The sequence below is a fragment of the Sciurus carolinensis genome, chromosome 8 (assembly GCF_902686445.1).
Source record: "Sciurus carolinensis chromosome 8, mSciCar1.2, whole genome shotgun sequence".
Lineage (NCBI taxonomy): Eukaryota > Metazoa > Chordata > Mammalia > Rodentia > Sciuridae > Sciurus > Sciurus carolinensis.
Genome location: NC_062220.1, coordinates 131,259,161 through 131,280,348, shown reverse-complemented (window position 1 = coordinate 131,280,348; position 21,188 = coordinate 131,259,161). Strand labels below are relative to the sequence as shown.

The 21,188-nt window shown below is 50.3% G+C and overlaps 1 protein-coding gene across 2 annotated transcripts in view; it reads right to left on the bottom strand.

The window, feature by feature from the left end:
* The window catches only part of Acacb (acetyl-CoA carboxylase beta), a 124,039-nt gene that overhangs the window by 3,886 nt on the left and 98,965 nt on the right, over positions 1–21,188 (bottom strand). For both annotated transcript variants that reach the window (XM_047559932.1, XM_047559933.1), the window contains 12 exons: positions 15,256–15,378; positions 14,906–15,175; positions 12,825–12,922; positions 11,728–11,848; positions 9,344–9,454; positions 8,444–8,587; positions 7,895–8,015; positions 6,589–6,685; positions 4,936–5,032; positions 4,416–4,551; positions 3,395–3,572; positions 1,944–2,056 (listed from right to left, as the gene is read on the bottom strand). In XM_047559932.1, the coding sequence (XP_047415888.1) occupies positions 1,944–2,056; positions 3,395–3,572; positions 4,416–4,551; positions 4,936–5,032; positions 6,589–6,685; positions 7,895–8,015; positions 8,444–8,587; positions 9,344–9,454; positions 11,728–11,848; positions 12,825–12,922; positions 14,906–15,175; positions 15,256–15,378 (1,609 nt within the window). The remainder of the gene's footprint in view (positions 1–1,943; positions 2,057–3,394; positions 3,573–4,415; positions 4,552–4,935; positions 5,033–6,588; positions 6,686–7,894; positions 8,016–8,443; positions 8,588–9,343; positions 9,455–11,727; positions 11,849–12,824; positions 12,923–14,905; positions 15,176–15,255; positions 15,379–21,188) is intronic.

Genomic DNA, 21,188 nt, shown 5'->3' with positions numbered 1-21,188 from the left:
TATCAAAGATTTAAAGAAATAATGGCAATTGTACCCAAACCCAGAAAATAGAAGAGTAGACTTCTAAATCTCGAAGGTCAGAATTACCCTGACACCGAAACAAAGAAATCACACACATTCGGCCATAAATCTTGCAGAAAACACAGTTATAAAGACGTTGGCATAACGCAAAGACCAAATATGGACATCCGAAGGAAATTCCACAGACAGGCCACAAATGAGACAAAACTGGTCAAATGCCTGACGTCTGCTTGGAAATTCTAAAGGCACCACTCGTAGGCTCTCTCTTCAAGCCCTCGTTTCCTCTGTGGTGCAGAAGTCTTTTCATTTGATGCCGCAGCACTTGTTGATCCCTGGCTTCATTTCTTGGGCTTTAGGGTTTTGTCGATGCAGCTGGCGTCTGCGGCAGTGTGTTGGCGTGTTGAGTCCGTCGTCTTCGAGTTCTTGCAGAGCGTCTGGTCTAATTCCTGGGTCTCTGATCCACTTTTGTGCAGGGTGACAGAGGAGGACGTAGTTCCCCGTTCTTCTCCCCAATGATATCCAGTTCTCCCAGCACCATTTGTTAAAAAGGCTGCCTTCCCTCCAGGGTATGCGGCTGGCACCTTTGCCGAGTACCGGATGACTCTATCTGGTTGTCTCCGTGTCTTCCAGTCCATTGGTCCTCGTGTCTATTTTGATGCCAGTGCCATGCTGGTTCTGGTACCGTAGCTCTGTAGTGTAATCGGAGGTTCCAGCATTGGCTTTTCTTGCTCGGGATTGCTTTTGGTTATTCTGGGTCTTTTATTCTTCCAAATAAATTTCAGGACTGCTTTTACAGTCCTAAATGAAGAATGTTGTTGGCGTGTCGATGGGAATTGCTTGAATTGGTATCACACTTCTACTCATTTGGCCACTTTGACTTTATTAATTTTGTCTATCCAAGAACATGGGAGAAAATCTTCACCAGCTGCTCCAATGAGATTAATATCCATAATATATAAAGAACTCAAAAACTTAAACACAACCCCCCCAACAAATAACCCAATTTTAAAAATGGGCAAAAGAACTAAATGGATATATCTTAAAAGAGGCAACAGAAAGGGCCCACAAAGATACGGAAAAATGTTCTAACCGGAGCCAGCTCCATTCCACAAATGTACGATTGCGTCGAAATGAACCCTGCTATTAGGTGTCAGTGTAATGCGCTAATAAAAATGTTACATGAATAGATAATTGGTCACCCACCAAAATTCTAGTGGTCCTAATTGGCTCCCAATACTACAACTGTTACACTTTGTGCTAAGAAATAAATTTGCAATGGTAAATTGTTAGCAGCCCTAACCCAAAACATCCGAAGTCCAAATGCTGCAAAGAACTAAAACTTTTTAAGCGCTGACATGATGTCACAAGGAGAGGATTCCTGACCTCATGGGACAGACCATCATCAAAATGCAGGCAATAAAAACCTTGTAAGAAATCACCCTCGGGTTTTATATATAAGGTGGAGACGGAACATAAACGAGCTTTGTGTTTAGATGTGGGTCCCGTCCCCAGGAGATTTTGTTGTATAGATGCAGATATTTCCAAGTCCAAAAAAATTTGGCAATCTGGAACATTTCTGTGCCCAAGGGATAGTAAACCTCGGTATGCGTGTGTGTGTGTGTGTGTGTGTGTGTGTGTGTGAGAATGTTAAAAGGACTGAGTTGGAAATACAAAAATTTGGAAAATCTCACAAAGACCACAGCCATGTTTGGTGTGTCTTTATTGTATTTTTTTTTTTTTTTTTTTTTTTTTTTTGGGTGCTGGGGATCGAACCCAGGGCCTTGTGCTTGCAAGGCAAGCACTCTACTGACTGAGCTATCTCCCCAGCCCCTTTATTGTATTTTTAACCCACTAGAAACCACCCGTGATGGAACCAGCTGGCATCTCCGGCCTCTGAGGGGCGATGCCCCTGGCCCTCTTACCTAGCTGCTCCACCAGCTTCTTGTAGGTTGGGTCGATCCGCCTCATGGCCTTTACCAGATCTTTCTTCCTGAACTTAATCTCCACCGTACCCTCTGGCTCCAGAACACCCCCTCTGTAAAAAGAAGAGGCAGGGATGGGGAGGATACAGGTATCGCCTAGCCACTGATAGCTGGTGGCGGTTGAGGGAGCTGAGGGTAAGAGAGCTGGGCGACCTGGGTGTCAGCTCTCAGGCAGATTTGCTGTGTGTCCTCAGGCAAGTCACCTTCCCTCTCTGGGTTTCTGTTTCTCTATCCAGAGAAGGAAGGACTGAGTCAACTTTTTAAAATTATGCTTTCTGAACTCTGGAGAGCCCTTGGAGCTTCATGAGCATATGACTTTCTCCATAATAGCATAACTCTCTGGGCACCGTCCTTTCTGACTTTCCCAACTTCTGTTCTTCTAGACTTGGGACACAGTCTGTGAGCTCTTTAAAGCTTAGAAGGTATGAGGAGAGCCCAGCATGTCCTGAGAGACAACCCTCTCATGTCCAACCTTCTCACTTACCCCGCAGTCTACCTCGCTCCCTTTTGCTTTTGACAGCTTAAGCCCTAAGAAACACGACAGGCAGCTCTGAGCTTCCTAGTGGCCAGGGTGAGAAGGTACTGTTGAGCCGATTCAAGTGTGGTGCAGGATTCTGAGTTTTTCTCAAGGACTGGCCCCCAGGAGGATCTAGGCACCAGGAAGACTGGACATCAGGTCACAATACCTAACAAAATGCCTGGCACGTGGCAGGAACTCAATAACGGCCCACTGAATCGAAGGAAGAAAGAAGGCACGAACACGGGGACCGTGTGCCCTATATCTGGGGAAGAACTACTCTTGAGGACTTTATGTCCGACACAGCAGGTGGCATAAAGGGTTCCCTCTGAAGGCCTCAATCCTCGTATGGCAGGCATTCTTATCTTCATCCTTTCTAGAAGAGCTCCTGGGGTTAATTCCTCCTAAAGAAAATACCGAGAAGGTTCCTCTCCCACAAAGAACTGGGCTCCCCTCGTACAAGACGCCTTCATCCGGTCGTGTGCTCAGGAAGCACGGCCTCACCCGCCAGGAGGAGCCAGGCCCTGTGACGGACCCTGGGCCCTAACACTAGCTTCAGAGTCTGGTGAGAGATGCCTGACTCGTATTTCCCTTTTCAACCTGACTGCCAGGAGGCTCATGTGCTTTTGGTCTTTCCTTGATTGTTTCTATTTCTTATTATTTTATTATTTTTCGAGTGTGAACTTCCTTGAGTGCACGTTACCTAAAAAGAGACAAAACCTCCACCACCTGTGGGTTCCAGCCCCTGGCTGTTGAGAAAATCCACTCTCACGCTGCTTCTGCCCCAGTCGAGGGAAGGGTCTCTGGTCTCTGCGGACCCGAGAATGTCCCCTGTGACTTCAGAGGTGCTGGGGGGTGGGGGCGGCACACCCACCTGCTCTCCTTATCCGCGTACATCTCTATGCACAGGGGGTTGATGGTGGCGTCCAGGACCACCCAGGAGCCTCCGCGGAGCTCTGCGTAGGGCGGGATGTAGATCAGGATGGGCTGCTTGTACTGCCTGAGACCGTCCACGATGCAGGCTCCGAACTTCAGCACCTGGTCATACATGTCTGAAAGGCAGGGCCGCCCGGCTGCTGAGGGACTGGAGGCCCGCAGCCCAGAGTGTCCCGGGGTCCCCAGGGGGCGGGGCCAGCTGGGAGGCTTGGCGCGCTCTCGGCTGGGACTGGGGGGCCGGTCCGGGCACAGACTGTTCCCTGGGTGGCGGTGTGGCCTTGGACAGGTCAGTCACCCAGAGTCCTCGCCTGGGAACAGAGGCACCGCAAGCAACTGGCCTCGGAGACCCCGCCCACCCTGACCTCTGCTCCCCATGGCCCTCATCTCCCACCAAGACACTGCACTCCAAGTGCTCAGGCACCCTCCATGGTGACAGTGACAACATCACCCGTAAGAGCACCGTGTGCCAGGATCGGTGCACTGGATCTTCCCCGTGGCCCTCCCTCCGAGGTGGGTCCTCATTTCTAACTCCTTTCACAAAGGAGGGAAACTGAGGCTCAAAGAGGTTGCCCAGCTAGCAAGGATGCACAGCAGATCTGCCTCCCTCCCCACGGAGAGCCGCCACCTCTCAAAGCCCTGAGGTGACCTGAGGCTCGGAGCTGCGCCCAGGAAGGAGGACGGGTACGTGTCCTCCTCATGTTACCAAGTGGGGAGGGGAGAGCCCGGGCCACCCAGGAGCTTCCGGGACTGACCTCCCCGCCTGCCCCTCCAGGAGCCGCCCCTAGGAGGCCACGCGGCCTCCGGCGTGCGGTGCCTCATCTATAAAACAGGCCGGCGCTACCTGAGCCGCCTCCCGCCTTCAGGAGGAACAGCTAAGGTGACCGAGGGGCAGGACATGCAGAAGGAGCCGCCCCGGGCACCCGAGGCTCCAGGCCACCGCGCGGACAAGGTGGCCCTACCTTTCATGCCCCCGGAGAAGCCCCTCCAGTTGGCAAAGATGAGCAGAGGCAGCTTCTCCCGGTTGAAGTCCCGGATGGCCTGGGCCGTTTTGTAGGCGGAGTCTGGGAACCACACCTGGCCGGCCTGCTGGATTATCTGGAAGACAGAGCTGCCTGCTCAGGCGCCCCAGCAGCGGCGGCCCCGGGACGCAGGGGCCCCCGGCCCGGCCCGGCCCTGGCACCCACACCAGAGCGGAGGCTCTGAAGGAGGACCCAGAGCTCACTTGCTCTGGCCCTCATGTGACCGCGTAGCACAGCGAGGGCCCCCTGTCCCCCGGCCCCGGGCAGTGCCCAGCGTGGGCTGCAGCCGAGCAGAGAAAGGGCAGCGGGCAGGTGGGGGCAGGCGGGGCCCCCAGGACACTGCTGCAGCCGAGGGAGCCCGAGAGAGCGGAGAGCGCCACCCGGGGCCGCGACCCCTGCTTCCCGCCTCCTGCCATCGGCAGACTGAGGGGACCAGCAGCTGTGGTCCTGGCCTCCTCACCTTGGCCTCGGAGTCAAGGTTGGCCGGGTCCGCGGGGACGGCCATCTCCACGGTCCTCGTCTCCACGGCGATCACCCCGACAGGGATGCCCCCCAGCCTGGAAGGCAAGCACACGTGAGCCGGGCGCCGGGCAGCACCCGGGCAGATCTCGGGGGGCTCGGGGTCCGCCCGGCCCTGGCTGCAGGTGTCTCTGGGAGTGGGGACCCGGCCATGCGGAGGAGAACACCAGCTTCGATCCGGTGGATTAGTAGAAGGCAAGGAAAAAGCTCCCAAGTGCTGAGAACCTGGCCAGCTGGGGTCCTGCGGGGGCCCTCGGGGGGCGGGACCTGTCGGGGGAGGGGCGCGGGGGCCAGAGCTGCTGGTCCCAGAGGACTTCCTGCGATGGCGGCTGGACTGTCATACGCGGCAGGTGGGGGCGAGGAAGCCCCCAGGCGGACGGACCCGTCATTCAAATGACTGCCCTAGACTTCTTACGTCAGGGCCTTGGATGTGTCAGTCAAGCGCTCTACCCTGAGCCGCCACCGGCCTTACGTGTCCACTTTAACCATGACCACGGCCGACAGGCAGGCAGGGACAAGCCACCCGTGGAAACTCAGCTCAGGGGACGCCGTGACACCAGCCACCGTCACCATGTCCTGCTGGCCACCCCAGGTCACGTGCATCACAGAGATGTTCTCTTTCACCCATGCAATAACCCTACGGGCAGCTGGGGGACAGCCACCCCCACACCAAGGGCTTCCGTGTGGAAGGAGGTATGGACTTCATCTCAGGTTTTTGTGAAAAAGTCTTTTTTAGGGGCTGGGGAGGTAGCTCAGTCGGTAGAGTGCTTGGCTTGCAAGCCCAAGGTCCTGGGTTCGATCCCCAGCACCGCAAAAAATAAAAATAAATAAATAAATGCTTGCAGAGAAAGCAACTTCATGCCAAAACTACGCCTAGGGTTCTAGTGTTTACTGTCCAGGAAGGTGGACGATATTAACGACAGTAGCAACCTCCCCACAGGGGGCGCCCTGGAAGATGCTGTCAGTCTGTAACACGAACACCCTTCGGGTAGGATTATCATCCCCATTTTACAGATGAGGGCACGGAGGGAGGCCCAGGGACGGTGAGGGGCGACGCCAGGGCTTGACCTGACGTCCACTCCAGAGCCTGGACATGCAGCTACGACTTGGTGCCAGGGATCTGAGGATGTGGCCCTGGGCTCCAGGTAAGGGAAGAGTTTTCGGGCAGCTGAGGCCACGTGGCCAGAGAGTGGCACCCGCCTCTGGAGGCCCGGCAGCACGGAGGCCTTCCGTCAGCCCCCTCGGGGCTCCTGACACGGGGCTCAGAGTGCTGAGTGTCTGGGGTTCTCTGGAAGGGTACCCAGGGCCACCTTCTGAGTCCCAAAGGGACCCCACGGTGAGGGGACAGAGGCTAGGGGCAAGGTCCCCGCCCCAGGAGTAGCTGAGATGCCTTCTGAGGCCACAGACGAGACCAGACTCTACCAATGGCTTCGTCCTCCAGAAAACCTTTTGCCAAACTGTTTTTTTTTGTTTGTTTGTTTTTGTTTTGTTTTGTTTTGTTTTTTCAGAAAATCCTGGGACCAAGGAGAAAACACTGGGAGTCCCAGGGCCTGTGAGTCCAGGCTGGCAGCGGCTCCCTCTGCCTCGGGGTTACCTTGCTCGCCCCGTCACCACCGTCTGGGCCCAGGGCGCCATGATCTCCTTGAAACTGCCCTGGTCGAAGAATCCACTCTGCCAGGTTCCCTTCAGAGCTGTGGGCAGAAGACAGGAGCCGTCGTCCCCGGCCCGGGGACAGCCTGACTTTGACCTCATAGCCCTAAAATCATGCAGATCCCATCACCCGCCTCCCCAGACCCAAACAGCAGCAACGGAAAACATGGCTGCGGAGACGTTCCGCCCCCGCGGAGCCTCCAGCTGCCTCCAACCCCCGACGATGCCGGACACCCTGGAATCGAATCCCAACCCCGGTCCCTGCCCCACCTGACCAGGAGCATGCCTTCCGGACACCTCGTTCAGGAAGGGACCAGAAGCCCTGGAAACCATTCCTGACCTGCTGGCTGCAGCCTAATGACCCCTGGACTGGCAAGAGAGCCTTCCATTTCCCAGAGAAGGGTAAAAATGACTGACGCCAACTGCCGCTTCCGGGAAGGAAACAGTAACTTAAATCCACGGCCCAGCGTCACCGTCATGAGGAGACGAGAGAAGCTGGCAGGAAGCATCTCAGGCTGCAGGCGTGGGAGACCAGAGCTGGGTGCTGGGGCCCGAATGGCCCACCCGGGTGTCCACGGCAGGCCGGGCCTGACTGGACAGAGAAGGCTTTCCGCACGACGCACAACAGCTGAACTGATTTGGGGATGGCCCCTCCGTGCTTAGAGCAGCAAGCACCCAAGAGGGAAGCAGAGCGGGAAAGAGACCAGGAGATCCTTCTGCTGCCCGGAGGGTCACACCTCCTGCCTCCATGCTCAGCTGAATGAGCAGACCAAGGTGGACGGGGAGCCGTGGTGGAATTCTAGACTTGGGATGTGGTGACAGGGTAGCTCAGCTTTCCTGTCTGTTCTGGTTGCTCAGAATGTAATGACATACCCCCGGGAGACAAAGCCATCCCTTTCAGAAGGGGAGAGAAGTGTGTATGTGCACGTGCATGTGCGTGTCTGTGTGTGTGTGTGTGTGTGTGGCCGCCCCAAAGAGGCCAAGGTGCCCATTCTGGGAAACTCACAGAGTCCCCTTCCAGCTATGAGCCCCGGAAACCGTAGAAACTGCTTCCAACACTTATTGGTCAATGATCCGGAAACCCATAGAGTAAAATCTCCATCCCCTCATGCCACTGCCATTTCTGCTTAGGGGCACCCCACTAGGATGTGGGGGGGAAATATCAATGCGTCGACCTTCATGCTTTTTTATCCTGGGCCCGGAAAAGAAACCCAAGTCCCAGGCCCCTGGCAAAACACTTAGGGACTTACTCGGGTGAGGTCTTCCTGCAAGCATCCACCGGGGGTCGTAGGGAGCTCTGGATGGGAGAAATTCGATTTCTCTGTCAATGGGATCAGTGGGTGTGATGATAGGGACTGGGCTGCGGTTATCCTAGAAAAGAAAGCCAGTCCCCAATTCAGTCTCCAGTGCTCATCAGAAACACCTGTGATCTTTCTCCCCGACTACGATTACGCCTGGTTATGCAGCGATAGCTTCCTGCTAGGGCTTCGGAGGAAATGCCAGACGAGGATTGACCATCTGTGCATTCTTTTTAGTTTTGGGGATTTCTGAGTGCATTTTAGGATTCAAATGGATTTGATGAAGGTGGAGAGTGAAGGTCACTCCTTTCTAAAGGATTCCACCAAAACGGCAAAGAACAGCTGGTCTTTAGTGCAGGGCTGGGCATCAGAGAGGCAGGAGGGAGGAGTGAATGAACCCCGGCCACGTCGGAAGCGCTTCCTACCCGCACCCTCCCACACCACACCCGTGGCCTTGATGATGGAGTCTTCTAGGCTCTGAGCTCAGGGGTGATACTGCACCTTTGGCATATAGGACAGCCACTCCAGTATGGTATAGACCCCTTCAAAGTCATCCGGCACGGTAACGTGGGAGACGCCGTTGAAATGCATGATCTGCACGCCACCCAGCTGGTTGTTGGAGGTGTAGACCTCTCTTCCCAGCACCTGCGTGGACACAGTGCGGTGAGCGAAGTCCTGCACGGCCAGGGGCCCCGTCCACCCGTGGGAAATCACGTGGCCCAGAGGGGGTCCTCAATCCCGGCTGCACGTGAGAATCAACCGGGAGCATTCAAACCTCCTGCCAGACCAATGACATCAGGAATCACGTGTCATTGCTGCTTTTTAAATATCTCCAGGCCATTCCCACACGTGGCCCAGTCTGAGGACCAGGGCTGAGGCTGGCGACTTTGGCAATCTCAAAACCGGCTCTGGTGCAACAGGTCTATGGCGGCGGGACTGAGAATCTGCATCTCCAGCTGCCACCGCCGCCGCCGCTGGCGCCAGAAGCAGAGGTTAAGTGCGGAGGCTTCCCAGCAACTCGGGGACTCTCTGAGTACAGTGACGAAAGTAAACCACCGAGATGCACCTGTGCTATGAATCAGCCACGGGAAGAGCGTGCGTGGGAACCGTGCCGAAATTAAGAGCAGCCGCAAAATGATTTTCCGGGCCTTTTCCGGTTTTCTACAAAGTATCGTGCCACTTTAATATTTGTTAATGTAAAATAGTGCCATCGGAAGAGCTTAAGACTTATTTTGTTTTGGTTCACGAGGGGCCCAGATAATTACGAATTGGAAAAACAGCTCTCATGTCAGCAGGGATGAAACCGGCTTCATATTGGGATGGAGTCCCCACCAGAGGTCAATGGGAATGTTTAAAGGACCCTCGGCGCCCGCAGCCCCCCATGGGGCCCCTCTTGGTCACCTTGTTGAGGGCACTAGCTCCTGTGAGGATGATGTGGGAGTTCTCCACCTGGATCACCCTCTGGCCTAGCCTCACCAAGTAGGCCCCGATTCCAAGGGCACGGCAGGTCACCTGAGGAGACAGGACGGCTCTGGAGTCCCACAGGGTGGCCTGTCCCCGGCCCCACGGAGGAAGAACCCCACAGCCTACCAGGCACAAGTGAAATTACGTCGTGGACAGTGGCAACCTGATTTGGGGCCAAACCAAGAAAACCAAAGCTCATCCTCCACGCCACTCATTGGGTGGAGCTTGGTTTCTGCGATTACATGGGTCTTAAGTGTCCCCTAAACGCCCACATTGTTACGGTTGAGATGTGGGGTCTCCAGAGGCTCACGTGTGAGATAATGCAAGAGGTTTAGAGGAGAGATGATCGGGTTATGGCATTAAACTAATCAGGGTTAGTCCCTGATGGGATTAACTGACGGGTAACTGGAGGCGGGTGGGGTGTGGCTGGAGGAGGTGGTTAATTGGGAGCGGGCTTTGGGGTATGTATTTTGTATCTGGAGAGCGGAGTCTCTCTCTGCTTCCTGATCACGTGAGCTGCTTCCCTCTGCCACACTCTTCCGCCATGATGTTCAGCCTCACCGCAAGCTCTGAGGAATGGAGCCTACTGTCTAAGGATTGAGACCTCTGAAACTGTGAGCCCCTAAATAAACTCTTCCTCCTCTACAGTTGTTCTGGTCGGGTCCTTTAGTCACAGCAGCAGAGAAAGCTGAATAAAAGACCTGTGTTAAAGGCTTGGTCCCCAGCCTGGTCATATTGGGAGATGGTAAAAATTTTAAAGGAGAGCAGCTGGTAGGAGGGCCTTGGGTCACTAGGAACACACCCTTGAAGAGGACTGCGGGACCCCAGCCCCTTCCTCGCTCCCTTTGACTTTCTGGCCATGAGGAGAGAGATTTTCCTCCTCCACAGGCCCTCACCATAATGTGCTGCCTGGTCACAGCCCCCAAAGCGACAGGTCCAACCCATCATGGACCAGAACCTCCACAACTGTGAGCCAAAATAAACCTTTTCTCTTTGTAAGTTGCTTTTCTCAGGTTATTTGTTACAGTGAGAGGAAGCAGACCAGCACAGCTATCTAAAAAGAACACAGTTCACAAAGAAGGAGGCTGTGAAGATAAGCAGCGGACGGAGCATCCGGGATCTCAAGCTGCTCGTGTGCTGCTCAGCCATTCACCAGTGATCTCGTGCTCTCGCACAGACAAAAGGACATCCAGGAGTGAGAGTCAACATGGACGGAATCCAGGTCAGGTGTGCTGCAGGCCAGCAGCACTGTGCCAACATCACCTCCCCGGTTTTGATAATTACCGTGGTAGGTAAGATACTGTCATGGAGCTGTACAAAGGGCACCCAGGAATCCTCTGTACTACCTTGTAGTGTCTGGTGAGTCCTAAACTGTCCCAAAATTCAAAGAAATAGACTACTCATAGATACCTAGACAACAAACTTAAGAAAAAAAAAAAAAAAGACTCATGCCCGACACTTTCCACCTGGAAAATGGAGATCAGACACCACGTGTAATACTAAGGCCGTGAAGGACACTCTATTGCTGAAGAGTACGGCTACCACGGCTACTACGGCTACTACGAGAAACAGAGGACATTGTTTTGGACGGGTTGTGTGTGTGTAGGGGAGGGTTCACTTAATACCATTTGAAGTCAGGCAAAACTTTTCCTAAACCCTTAACACCTTTAAAAGAAGGAAAGATTGGATCCCAATTCAAAGAAACCAACTACAAAAGGGTAACTGTTAAAACTGGGTTCTGGTATTAAAGAAACCGTGGATTTTGTCGGGGTGCCTTAATAGGATTGCAGTTACATAAATGGGCGCAAGATCCTTCTGCGTCCAGGCTCCACCCTGAGGTCCATTATGTCCCATCGTCCCATTTCCAGAACGCCGAAAACACTTAGATTGAGAATCAAGTATTTCACTTAAGGTAACTTTGAAATAAACGGATTTGGGGAGTTTTATTCTTCGGAGAAAATGGGTGAATGATCAGTGATAATATTCATTACTATTTATTACTAAGGATGACAGATGATTCAATAAGCTTTAGATGACGATTTCCAACCTATCTCAACGCACGGAGTCGATTTTGTTGAAATAGTCACAGATTTGAAAACTTGGGACTCGACGGAGGTTACTGGGTGAAAAGACCTGATGGGAGATTTGGCTTGAAAATATTGTAAAATGGGATGGAAAATAGGAATGGCTTTGTTTTGGTCCCCGGAGGAGCCAGGAGACGGCCCCCGGGGGCTCAGGGCTAAGTCCCTCCACTTCTGTGACGACCGTAAAGTCGCCGTGATGGAGGGTTTGGAAAGGGAAAGCAAGCAGGGCCGGCTCACCATGCTGATGGTGACGATCTCATCGTACGCCAGGGACGACTCCCCGGCGATCATGCCCGAGCCCCTCAGGTTCTCCACGCCCAAGCCGTCGTCCTTCCCGATGATGTCGGTGATGATGTACCTGAGGGACGGCCAAGCGCAGGTGCAAGACTGAACTCTGTCCCCCCAGGATTCAAGGGGGATGCGGGTCCCAAGGACCCAAAGCAGGCGGGATGAGTGAGGGAAAGGACCGGATCAGGAGAACGCAGCCGGGGCTAACGGGAAAGCAGGGGCCCAGGACCCTCGCCTTCGGCACCGAAAAATCTAAGAGGTCAAGTTCAGCAGGTATCACCCTCCCCCAGCCAAGGATGTCTGCCTATCCGGAGTGACTACCCCGGCCCCCATGGCTCCAAAGCAGTCTAGACCAGCTTGAGGTCTCCAAAGAGGTGGGAGCACACAGTTCATGATCAACCAACCAAGGTCCTGTGGCCACGGAAGAATGAGGAACACCGTGAAGCCAAACCCCGTTAAGACATTCACCAAGCGCGTTAGTGAATCAAAGGCTCCGAGGCGGCTGCCGGAAGGAGGTTATTAGCTCTCATTTAACTTGGAGTTTCTCAAACTTACTCGACTATGGAGATTTTTTTTAAAAATTATTTTTTCAAGTCTCCCCACCATATATCATCCAGAAAAATCACACCTGGGAAATTCTCTGATCCCATTAGGATAAATAAACATGATCTTCCCTGGAAAAGACAGGCAGGAGCCTTGGAGACCTTCTCAAAGAACGGACCCTTGCCTCTCACGGGTACCTTCCCAGATGACCACGGCACCGATTTGGGTAATTTGGGGATAAAAACGTGAGCCTGTAGCTCCCGGGACATCATGGCAATTGAGAAAGCGGTGACTGGTTTTGGGACGACCCGAAGGGGTGCACCCTGGAAGTGTCCCAAATGCTTAAGTTATGGGTGCCCCGCACGGAAGGGCAGGGGTCCTACTGTTCCGGCAGCGCCCCGCCTGAGGACACTGCCACCAGCCTAGAAGCAGAGACGGATTCCCCCCGAGGAGCTTTAATGAACCACAGGCAAAATGAAGGGGACCCCCGGCCAGTCACTCACCTGGATTCCCCTCCCTCCTCGATGTGTCTGCAGTGGACGGAATTCAGGGAGCTGATTCTGGTGTAGTCTTGGGGGGTCAGGTACAGGTATTTAAATCCCTTAAAAAATAACACTACGGGTGAGGCCAGGAGTCCAGCTCCCCGCCCTGCGCGAGCCTCTGCTGTGTCTTCAACGCCAACGCTGCGGGGCGGATGTCACTCGCGCCGATCAGCATGCTCCCGACCACACCATGGGAAGGACAGCTGCAGACCGCAGGTCTGCTCCGAGCCAAGCAGCTCTGCCACCCTTGCAGCGCCGTCTCATGGGCTCCCTGGTCCCGCTTGTCATTACTCCCCAGATTGACATCACTGCTCCTCCAAAGGAGCCCTTCCAGATACTTTTTCCTTATTGTTGGCATCCCCCATGAAAATGCAATACTAAAGATCAACTGCTGCTGGGCGTAGGGTGCACGCCTGTCATCCCAGCAGCTCCGGAGGCTGAGGCAGGAGGATCTCGAGTTCGAAGCCAGCCTCGGCCACTTAGCCAGGCCCTAAGCAACTCAGCGAGACCCTGTCTCTAAATAAAATACAGAAAAGGGCTGGGGATGTGGCTCAGTGGTTGAGTGCCCCTGCGTTCAATCCCCAGTACCAAAAAAATAAATGTGTGCTGTTCGTGTGCTGTGTGTGTCTATGCTGTATACACAAGTTGGCTATCCCTTATCCAAAACGCTTGGGACCAGGAGTGTTCCTCATTTTAGGTATTTTCAAATCTTGGAATAATTGAAATCTCATCAACAAAATATCTTGGAGATGCAACCCAAGTCTAAACATGAAACTCATTTACGTCTCACAAGGCCCTTACGCACATAGGCTGAAGGTAACATGATTTCACACTTTCGGTGGGGTAGGAACCGGGGATTGAACTCAGGGACACTCCACCACTGACCCACCTCCCCAGTCCTATTTTGTATTTTGTTTAGAGACAGGGTCTCGCTGAGTTGCTTAGCACCTCCCTTTCACGGAGGCTGGCTTTGAACTCAAGATCCTCCTGCCTCAGCCTCCCGAGCTGCTGGGATGACAGGCATGTGCCACTGCGCCTGGCTCGTGAGTCCACATTTGAAGAACTCTGTGCTCTTTCTTTGCATCGAGAGGTCAGGTGTGGAGTGTTCGACTTGTGGCGTCCCATCAATGCTCAAAATGCTTCAGATTTTGGACCATTTTGGATTTTGGATTTTTGGATTAGGGATGGTCAACTTCTACAAGAAAAGTTTTTTTTTTTTTTTTGCTATCCCCAAATGATTTTTGTCCCCTTAACGGGGGAAGCAGTTATCTCAGTCAGGAGAATGTGCCTCGGGATGGGAAAGGCAAATGTCCCCTGGGGTCTCAGGAGGTGTGAGCTTTTCTCTCCTTCTTCTTGCTGCTGAAGGCAGCTGGGGTCTGTCCGTCCCCGGGTGACGTCCCCAGGTGCTTCCCCCACTTGCCCATTCAGGAGCAACTCAGCATGCATCTGCTCCGTATCTAGAAATCCGTTTTCATTATCATCCCTCCGAGGGTTCTGAGGCATTTCGTCCTGATCGCCGCCTCCCACGACACTGGTGGACAGCAGACTCCCACACCCGCACAGCATCCGTCAGGGGGACACCTGCTTCGCACATTTAAAGGGCTGGATTTTTTTCTCTCCTCTCCTGAGTGCCATCAGCCCCAGGGACCCTACAGGAGAGGCTGGCGGTCTCTAATCTGAAACGCTTGGGCCCAAGGAGCGTTTGGGGTTTGGGATTTTTTTCAGATTGGAAGGATTTCCATAGACCCACTGAGACCTCTTGGGCGAAGGGCCCGGGACGCAACTCAAAATTCATTTCTGTTTCATCTCCGCCCCGTCCACAGAGGCTGAAGGTCATTTTATTCAATATTTTTAGTGCACTTGCCCTAAAGTGACTGTGACTTGTTTAGAGTCAGGCGTAGGATGTCGCCCTGGGGGTTTCAGGTTGGTAGCTCAAGAAGTTTTGAATTTTGAAGGATTTTTGATTTCAGGTTTTCAGCTGAGGATGTCGGATCTGCACTCGCTAGGCCCCACCACACCGCCACCCCGGCTTCAAGAGGTACCTGGTGGGGGTCTTCTGGGTCCACCCAGGCCACCTGGAACATGTGCTTGATCTCTTCTGCCAAGCCGATCCGCGCCCCGCTGTTGGCTGCCAGGTAGATCTTGGGGATGCCCTCCGCCCGGGCCATCTCGGACGCCCTCAGGTAGAGAAGATCCTCCCCGGGTCCAAAGGACCCAATGCGGAAGGTGATGTCATTGCTGATGACAATCACGTCCCGGCCTTCGGGATACTCCTGGGTCTTGAACCTCATTTTGAAGGCCACCATGCCCACCTGCAAGGGACACCGCTGCATAAAGAAAACAGTTTCTTCGCAGGACACATTTTTAAAAAGCGGACTCTGCTGACTCCTACCTCATTTCCACCAGGAAGTCGGTTCATCTCCACCAGCTGGCCCTGGGAGTCCAACACTAATTCAGTGTAGGTCAGGATGTCTTTGGGGTACTTGTCTGGGGAGCCCCACAGTTTAAAGAGAGCCTGAGAGAGGGGAGAAAAGAGGAAAAATTTGATGTTGTCAGGAGAGAGATGACCTGTCACGAAAGAAGAGTGAATTTCCTAGTTCTTCCTCCTTTTGAATCATTAAAGCATATTTTTAAAAATGCAGAATTTTTAAAAATGCAGAATAATAAAGATTTTTTTAAAATGCAGAATAAAAAACACCTGGCTCCTATCCAATGGTTTAAATCTTAATTTGTTCACAGTTGCTTAAGTTTTGTTTTGTTTTGGGGGGCAGGGTCTTGCTATGTTGCCCAGGCTGGTCTCCAGCCTCTTGAGTTTGTGCGATCCTCCTGCCTCAGCCTCCTGAGAAGCTGGGAACACAGGCACACACACCTGTGCCCAGCTCTGCTTAAGATTTTTTTTTAAAGAAAGAAGGTAGACCTCCCCCTTTCTTTTTCTGTTCTGCTGTGGGGTTAAACTCCCTGTTTTGACAGGATGACCAAAAACCTTGGTGACAATCTTCAGCGGGAAAATGTTCTGCAGCTAGGACTCCCTGATCGGCGACCCTGAAACAGCTGACAAATTTAGTTCCATCGCTAGTTGAAGGTGAATACGGTCATGTCTCTCCCGGGGCTCTTCTGTCCAACACTGTTGGACTTATTTGCTGAATTGGAAGACCACCACCCTCTCGTTGCTCTGAAATGGCTCCTGGGACACAGTTTTGCACTTCTTTTCGGCAACCTGTACGTATTTATTCTGGCCTTGACGGACGAGATTGACCAAGATCGAAGAGGAGAAGCCGGTGAAGGCCACCATCGCGCTGTGGGAAGCCCGCAGGGTCGAGGCCTACAGTGAATCCCTCCCTGAGAACAGCACTGGGCCACCATTTTTTGTTTGCCCTGCACCTCGAGGACCCTGCTGGGAAACCAAGGTGGGACAGGTAATCCCACCAACAGAAGCACATGCGATCAGTCAACTGAAAAAAGAGCAGAGTCAATATTTCTTCCCTAAGTGCCGTCTATTTTTCATTGCTTATTAATAAAAATAGCTTATCACTTGAACTTAAAAAAAAAAAAAAAAGATATCCCATGGATCCTACATGTGTGAATCATGTGTTTCTGTGGAATAGTCGATCTCAGTGTGCACAGCTTTGACTACTGCTGCAGAAGTGCTCCTTTGGACAAAGTTGTAACCCAATTTACTCTGGATAAGGGCAGAAACGGTTCACATTCCATTATTTGTAAAGTTACCTGCTGTTTGCTTTCATTATTTTTGCTACACATTTTATTTGTATTTAAATGTTTTAGGCAACCTAAGAACAAATGTAAAGTAAAGATGCAGTAAAAATGAATTGCTTGATATCCAATACGTTATGTATATCAAGCTCAGCAGTAAACAAAGCAAAACCCATGTATTTAACTTTTTTTTAGGTTTTTTTTTTTTTTTTTTGCTTTTGTGATTTTTTTTTTTTTTTTGATACTTGCCTAACATGCATGTGCTGTAAAAAATAGTTAACAGGGAAATAACTTGAGATGATGGCTAGCTTTAATGTCTTATGAAATTTTCATGAATAATCCAAGCATAATTGTTAAGAACCCGTGTATTAAGTTCATGTAAGTGGAATAAAAGTTTTATGAATGGACTTTTCAACTACTTTCTCTACAGCTTTTCATGTAAATTAGTCTTTTGGTTTTGAAACTTCTCTAAAGTAAATTGTACATTCTTGGAAATGTATTCCTTATTCCCTCTTGGCAGCTAATGGGCTTTTACCAAGTTTAAATGCAAAGTTTATAACAACAAAAATACTACTAATATAACTACCATTCTCAACCATGTCCCATGTTTCCCCTCCTCCCTCCCCCCCAAAAAAAATGAAAAAAATTTTTTCTGGGGGAGGATGAGATTGATTGGAAAAGTGTATTATATTCCATTCAAAATTTTGGTATATGGCATTTTCTAACTTAGGAAGCCACAATGTTCTTGGCCCATCATGACATTGGGTAGCATTAACTGTAAGTTTTGTGCTTCCAAATCATTTTGGTTTTTAAGAATTTCTTGATATTCTATGGCCTGCCTTCAATTTTGATCCTTTATTCTATTTGTTAGGTGCATAAGATTACCTTCCTTTTTTAGCCTTCTGTCTTGTCACCAACCATTCCTATTTGGTGGCCACGTACTTGGGAAAAGGCCGCATGATCTTTCTGGCTCCACTCAATGTCTAAGATACCCACCCTGCTTCCTTTGCTTGCATCCCACCAACTATTTCCCATATCCTGTTTACTGCAGCACATCTCTCCTTAGTTGATGAGATTGTGTTTATCTCCCTGTAAACCCCACCAATCCTGAATGGTCTGTCATTGTCTGCCTTTAAAATCCTTCCTCTTTCTCTCTTTAAATAATGATGGGGTTAAGTTGTACCCAAAGCTCACCCTACAGAATATTTCCTCAGTACTTTACAGAAAACACCGAACAACAAAATGCCATTTTAAAAGAGTTGTATTTTTTCCCCCTTTTAGAATGTAAGCTCCTCAAGAGCAGCGATAATGTTTTCTGTATGTTCTCTTGTGCCTAGTACACTGTAAATGCTCAATAAATACTGATGATGGGAGGCAAAAAAAAAAAAAAAAAAGAAGAGAGAGTCCCTGGTACACCCCTCCCCCACCTTCCTTCCTCCCCTCTTCCGAATCCCTGTAAACCATGATCCCGAATTTACTGTCTACCAGCCAGCCCTGAGCGTGCTTTTTTTAAACATATTTTTAGTTACCAATGGACCTTTATTTTATTTATTTATTTATTTCTGTTTTTATGTGGTGCTGAGGACGGAACCCAGTGCCTCACACGTGCCAGGCAAGTGCTCTACCACTGAGCCCCAGCCCCAGCCCCAGGTCCCTGCGCGTGCTTTTACTTTTCCTTTATCATCTATGCGTACACCGAAGACACGTAGCATTATTTTGTAGGACAAACGGGACGTAAACGGTATCACACTGGACACATCTTTCTGCAACTTACTCACTGTACTCCGTTACACCTGAGAGATGTGTAATGTCGGTGCGTTTAGCTCCAGTTCATCTCATTATCCCTCTGTCCAATTTTCCCAGGCGGGAACGTAGCGCTATTTATTTACCACCCTGCTTAGGTGGTCTCCAGCTGTCTAGCACTCTGATCACTAATGCTCTAGTGAAGTCTCGTGGTCTCTTCTTACAGGTGAGAGCGTTTCCAGGAGTATGTACCTGTCCATACACAGGTACACAGGTACACACGCACACTCCTGGGAGCTCCTGTGCCATGTGAAGCCTTCACTCTACTCAGAACAGCTCCCCAAGTTTCTGAACCCCATTAGTAGCTCGGTAAGAACGGGTCTCATCCCCGACATCTGGTTTGGTTGACTGTTTAGAGGCTTACCCATCTGCTGCGTGTGACGTCCTCTGTGCGTCCCACCCACATCTCGCCCATTCCTAGTGAGGGACACGCCTCTGAACTGTTGGCCATGAGGTTCTTTTTTGAGAATTTCCTGTTGGTAACTTTTGCCCCTATTTTTTTTTTTTTTTTGCAGTGCTGGGGATCGAACCCAGGGCCTTATGCTTGCAAGGCATGCACTCTACCAACTGAGCTATATCCCCAGCCCTGTCCTATTTTTTATGGTTGCTTTCTCTCTCTCTCTCTCTCTTCTAATTGACTTCATAAGCATTCTATAGATCATCTGGTTCTCATCCTCTGCTGGAAATAAGTACTGAAATGTATCCTCCCAACTTGGGGCTTGTCTTTTCTCTTTTGCATAAACAACTTTTTTTTTTTTTTTTTTGGCACAGGGATTGAACCCAGGAGTGCTTAACCACTGAGCCACATCCCCAGCCTTTTTAAAAATATTTTTATTTAGAGACAGGGTCTCGCTGAGTTGCTCAGAGCCTCGGTTAAGTTGCTAAGGCTGGCTTTGAACTCAAAATCCTCCTGCCTCAGCCTCCAGAGTCACTGGGATCACAGGCGAGAGTCACTGCACCCAGTTTAGTTAATTGACCTTGGTATTTGTTCCCCAAGTACACTGCATAATTATTGCTGGTCTATAGGAATGCACTGATTTTTCTGTCCTGATCTTGCGACCTCGTTCTATTCTCTAATTGGTTCCATAGATTCTGTTGCATGTCCTATACAGGCATTTATATCTTCTGCAAAACCTACCATTTTGCTTTTTTCTTTACAGTCTCTGTACCTTTTATTTCTTTTTCTGATTATTTCACTGGCCAGGAACTTGGGTTTAAAAATAAAAATTCTGGAACAGAAGTGGGGACCATGGGTATTTTTTGACCTCCACCTTTCTTTAGAGGGAATGTTGACATCTCACCGTCATGTGTATTCATTTTAGATTGATACCTTTCATCAGGATAAATACATTTTCTTCTATTCTTAGTTTATTGAAACTTTTCATTACAAATAGTTATTTTTGTACTTACTGAGAAATTTAAGTTTTTTTCTTAAATTATCTACTAATAAGATAAACTGCAGGGAGAGAGTGCCTAATGTCGAATCACATAAGAAGTCACAAGACAAAGCCGACTGGTCTAAAGGTTTTTTCACTAAAAATCATTACTGGATTTCATCGGCTTGTATTTTCTGGGTTCATAAATGACAGTGAATTTCTCTTCCCTCAAGTCCTTATCTGTTATTAATAAAGAGGTCATAAATAACCTGGTGAGTTAAAGCAGTCACCTTGTTTTTCTACTCTGTAAACAATTTCTGCACAAAGAGAATTGTCTATTTCTTAAAGTTTTGATAGTTAACTGTTTTACAGTTATGCAGGCCCAATTTTAGTGGGTAGATTTCTTAAACGATTAATTTGATTTCTTTGATGCGTACCATCTATTCAGATCAGATTTTCTGTTTCTTCCTGAGTCGGTTTCGGTAAGATGTGTTTTCCTTTCATCTAAGTTCAAACACATGGGTTACCTACAGGATTCTGTTTCTTTATCAAAAAGAAAGAGAATGGATTAACTGATGATTTAGTCAAGCTCCTTCCCTGTGGCCTCTGAGATCAGAAACTTCCCCAATTATTAAGCACCTACTGAGTACATGTATTTCTCCCATAACCTTGTAGGTAGGTATTTCTCATATCCTCATTTTACACAGTAGAAAACTGAGGTCCAGAGAGGTCAAGAAACTTGTCCAGGAAAAACAGGACGCCAGGGACCGATCTGGAATTTCGCCCAGGCCTGAGTGGCTCTGAAGGGCAGCTCTTTCTTCTACGTTGATCTCCTCTGCCTGACACACAAGTCTCAGTAGAAACTGACGCTTCCTGCCTACCGTGGAAGGTCCCTGACCTCAGATCCACAAAGCACGCCAGCATGCTCAGTCTCTTTTCCAGACTTTTTCTTCAAAAAGAGAGACATAGAAATAGGACTTGAAGGAAACACGCTAATGTGTCATTACAAGCCTCAAATGTAATTTTTCTCCTCTTTTTATTTTTTTGAGTCAAGGTCTCGCCGCGTCCCCTGGGCTGGCCTTGAACTCCTGAGCCCCAGTGATCCCCTGCTTCAGCTTCCCTAACGCCGGGACACAGGTGCCCGCGCTGTGCCTGGGCCCAAACCATTTTCAAAAAGTAGACTAAAAATTCCTCAAGACCAGGGACCCCTTCCTCTTCCTCTGTTTGGCTTTAGGGGCTGCTTGATAAATAAGCACTAAAAAGACCAGGAGGACGCACATAAAAATGTCAAGCAATCTGTCGTAAAATGTGGAATTAGGATTCAACTTTTTTTCTTTTTCTCCATTCTCCTTATTTTCTAGAGTTTCCATGCTCTATCCTTTTATCACTGGGATAAAAATTAGTTTTATTTTTGGAGGAAAAAAAAAAAAAAAGT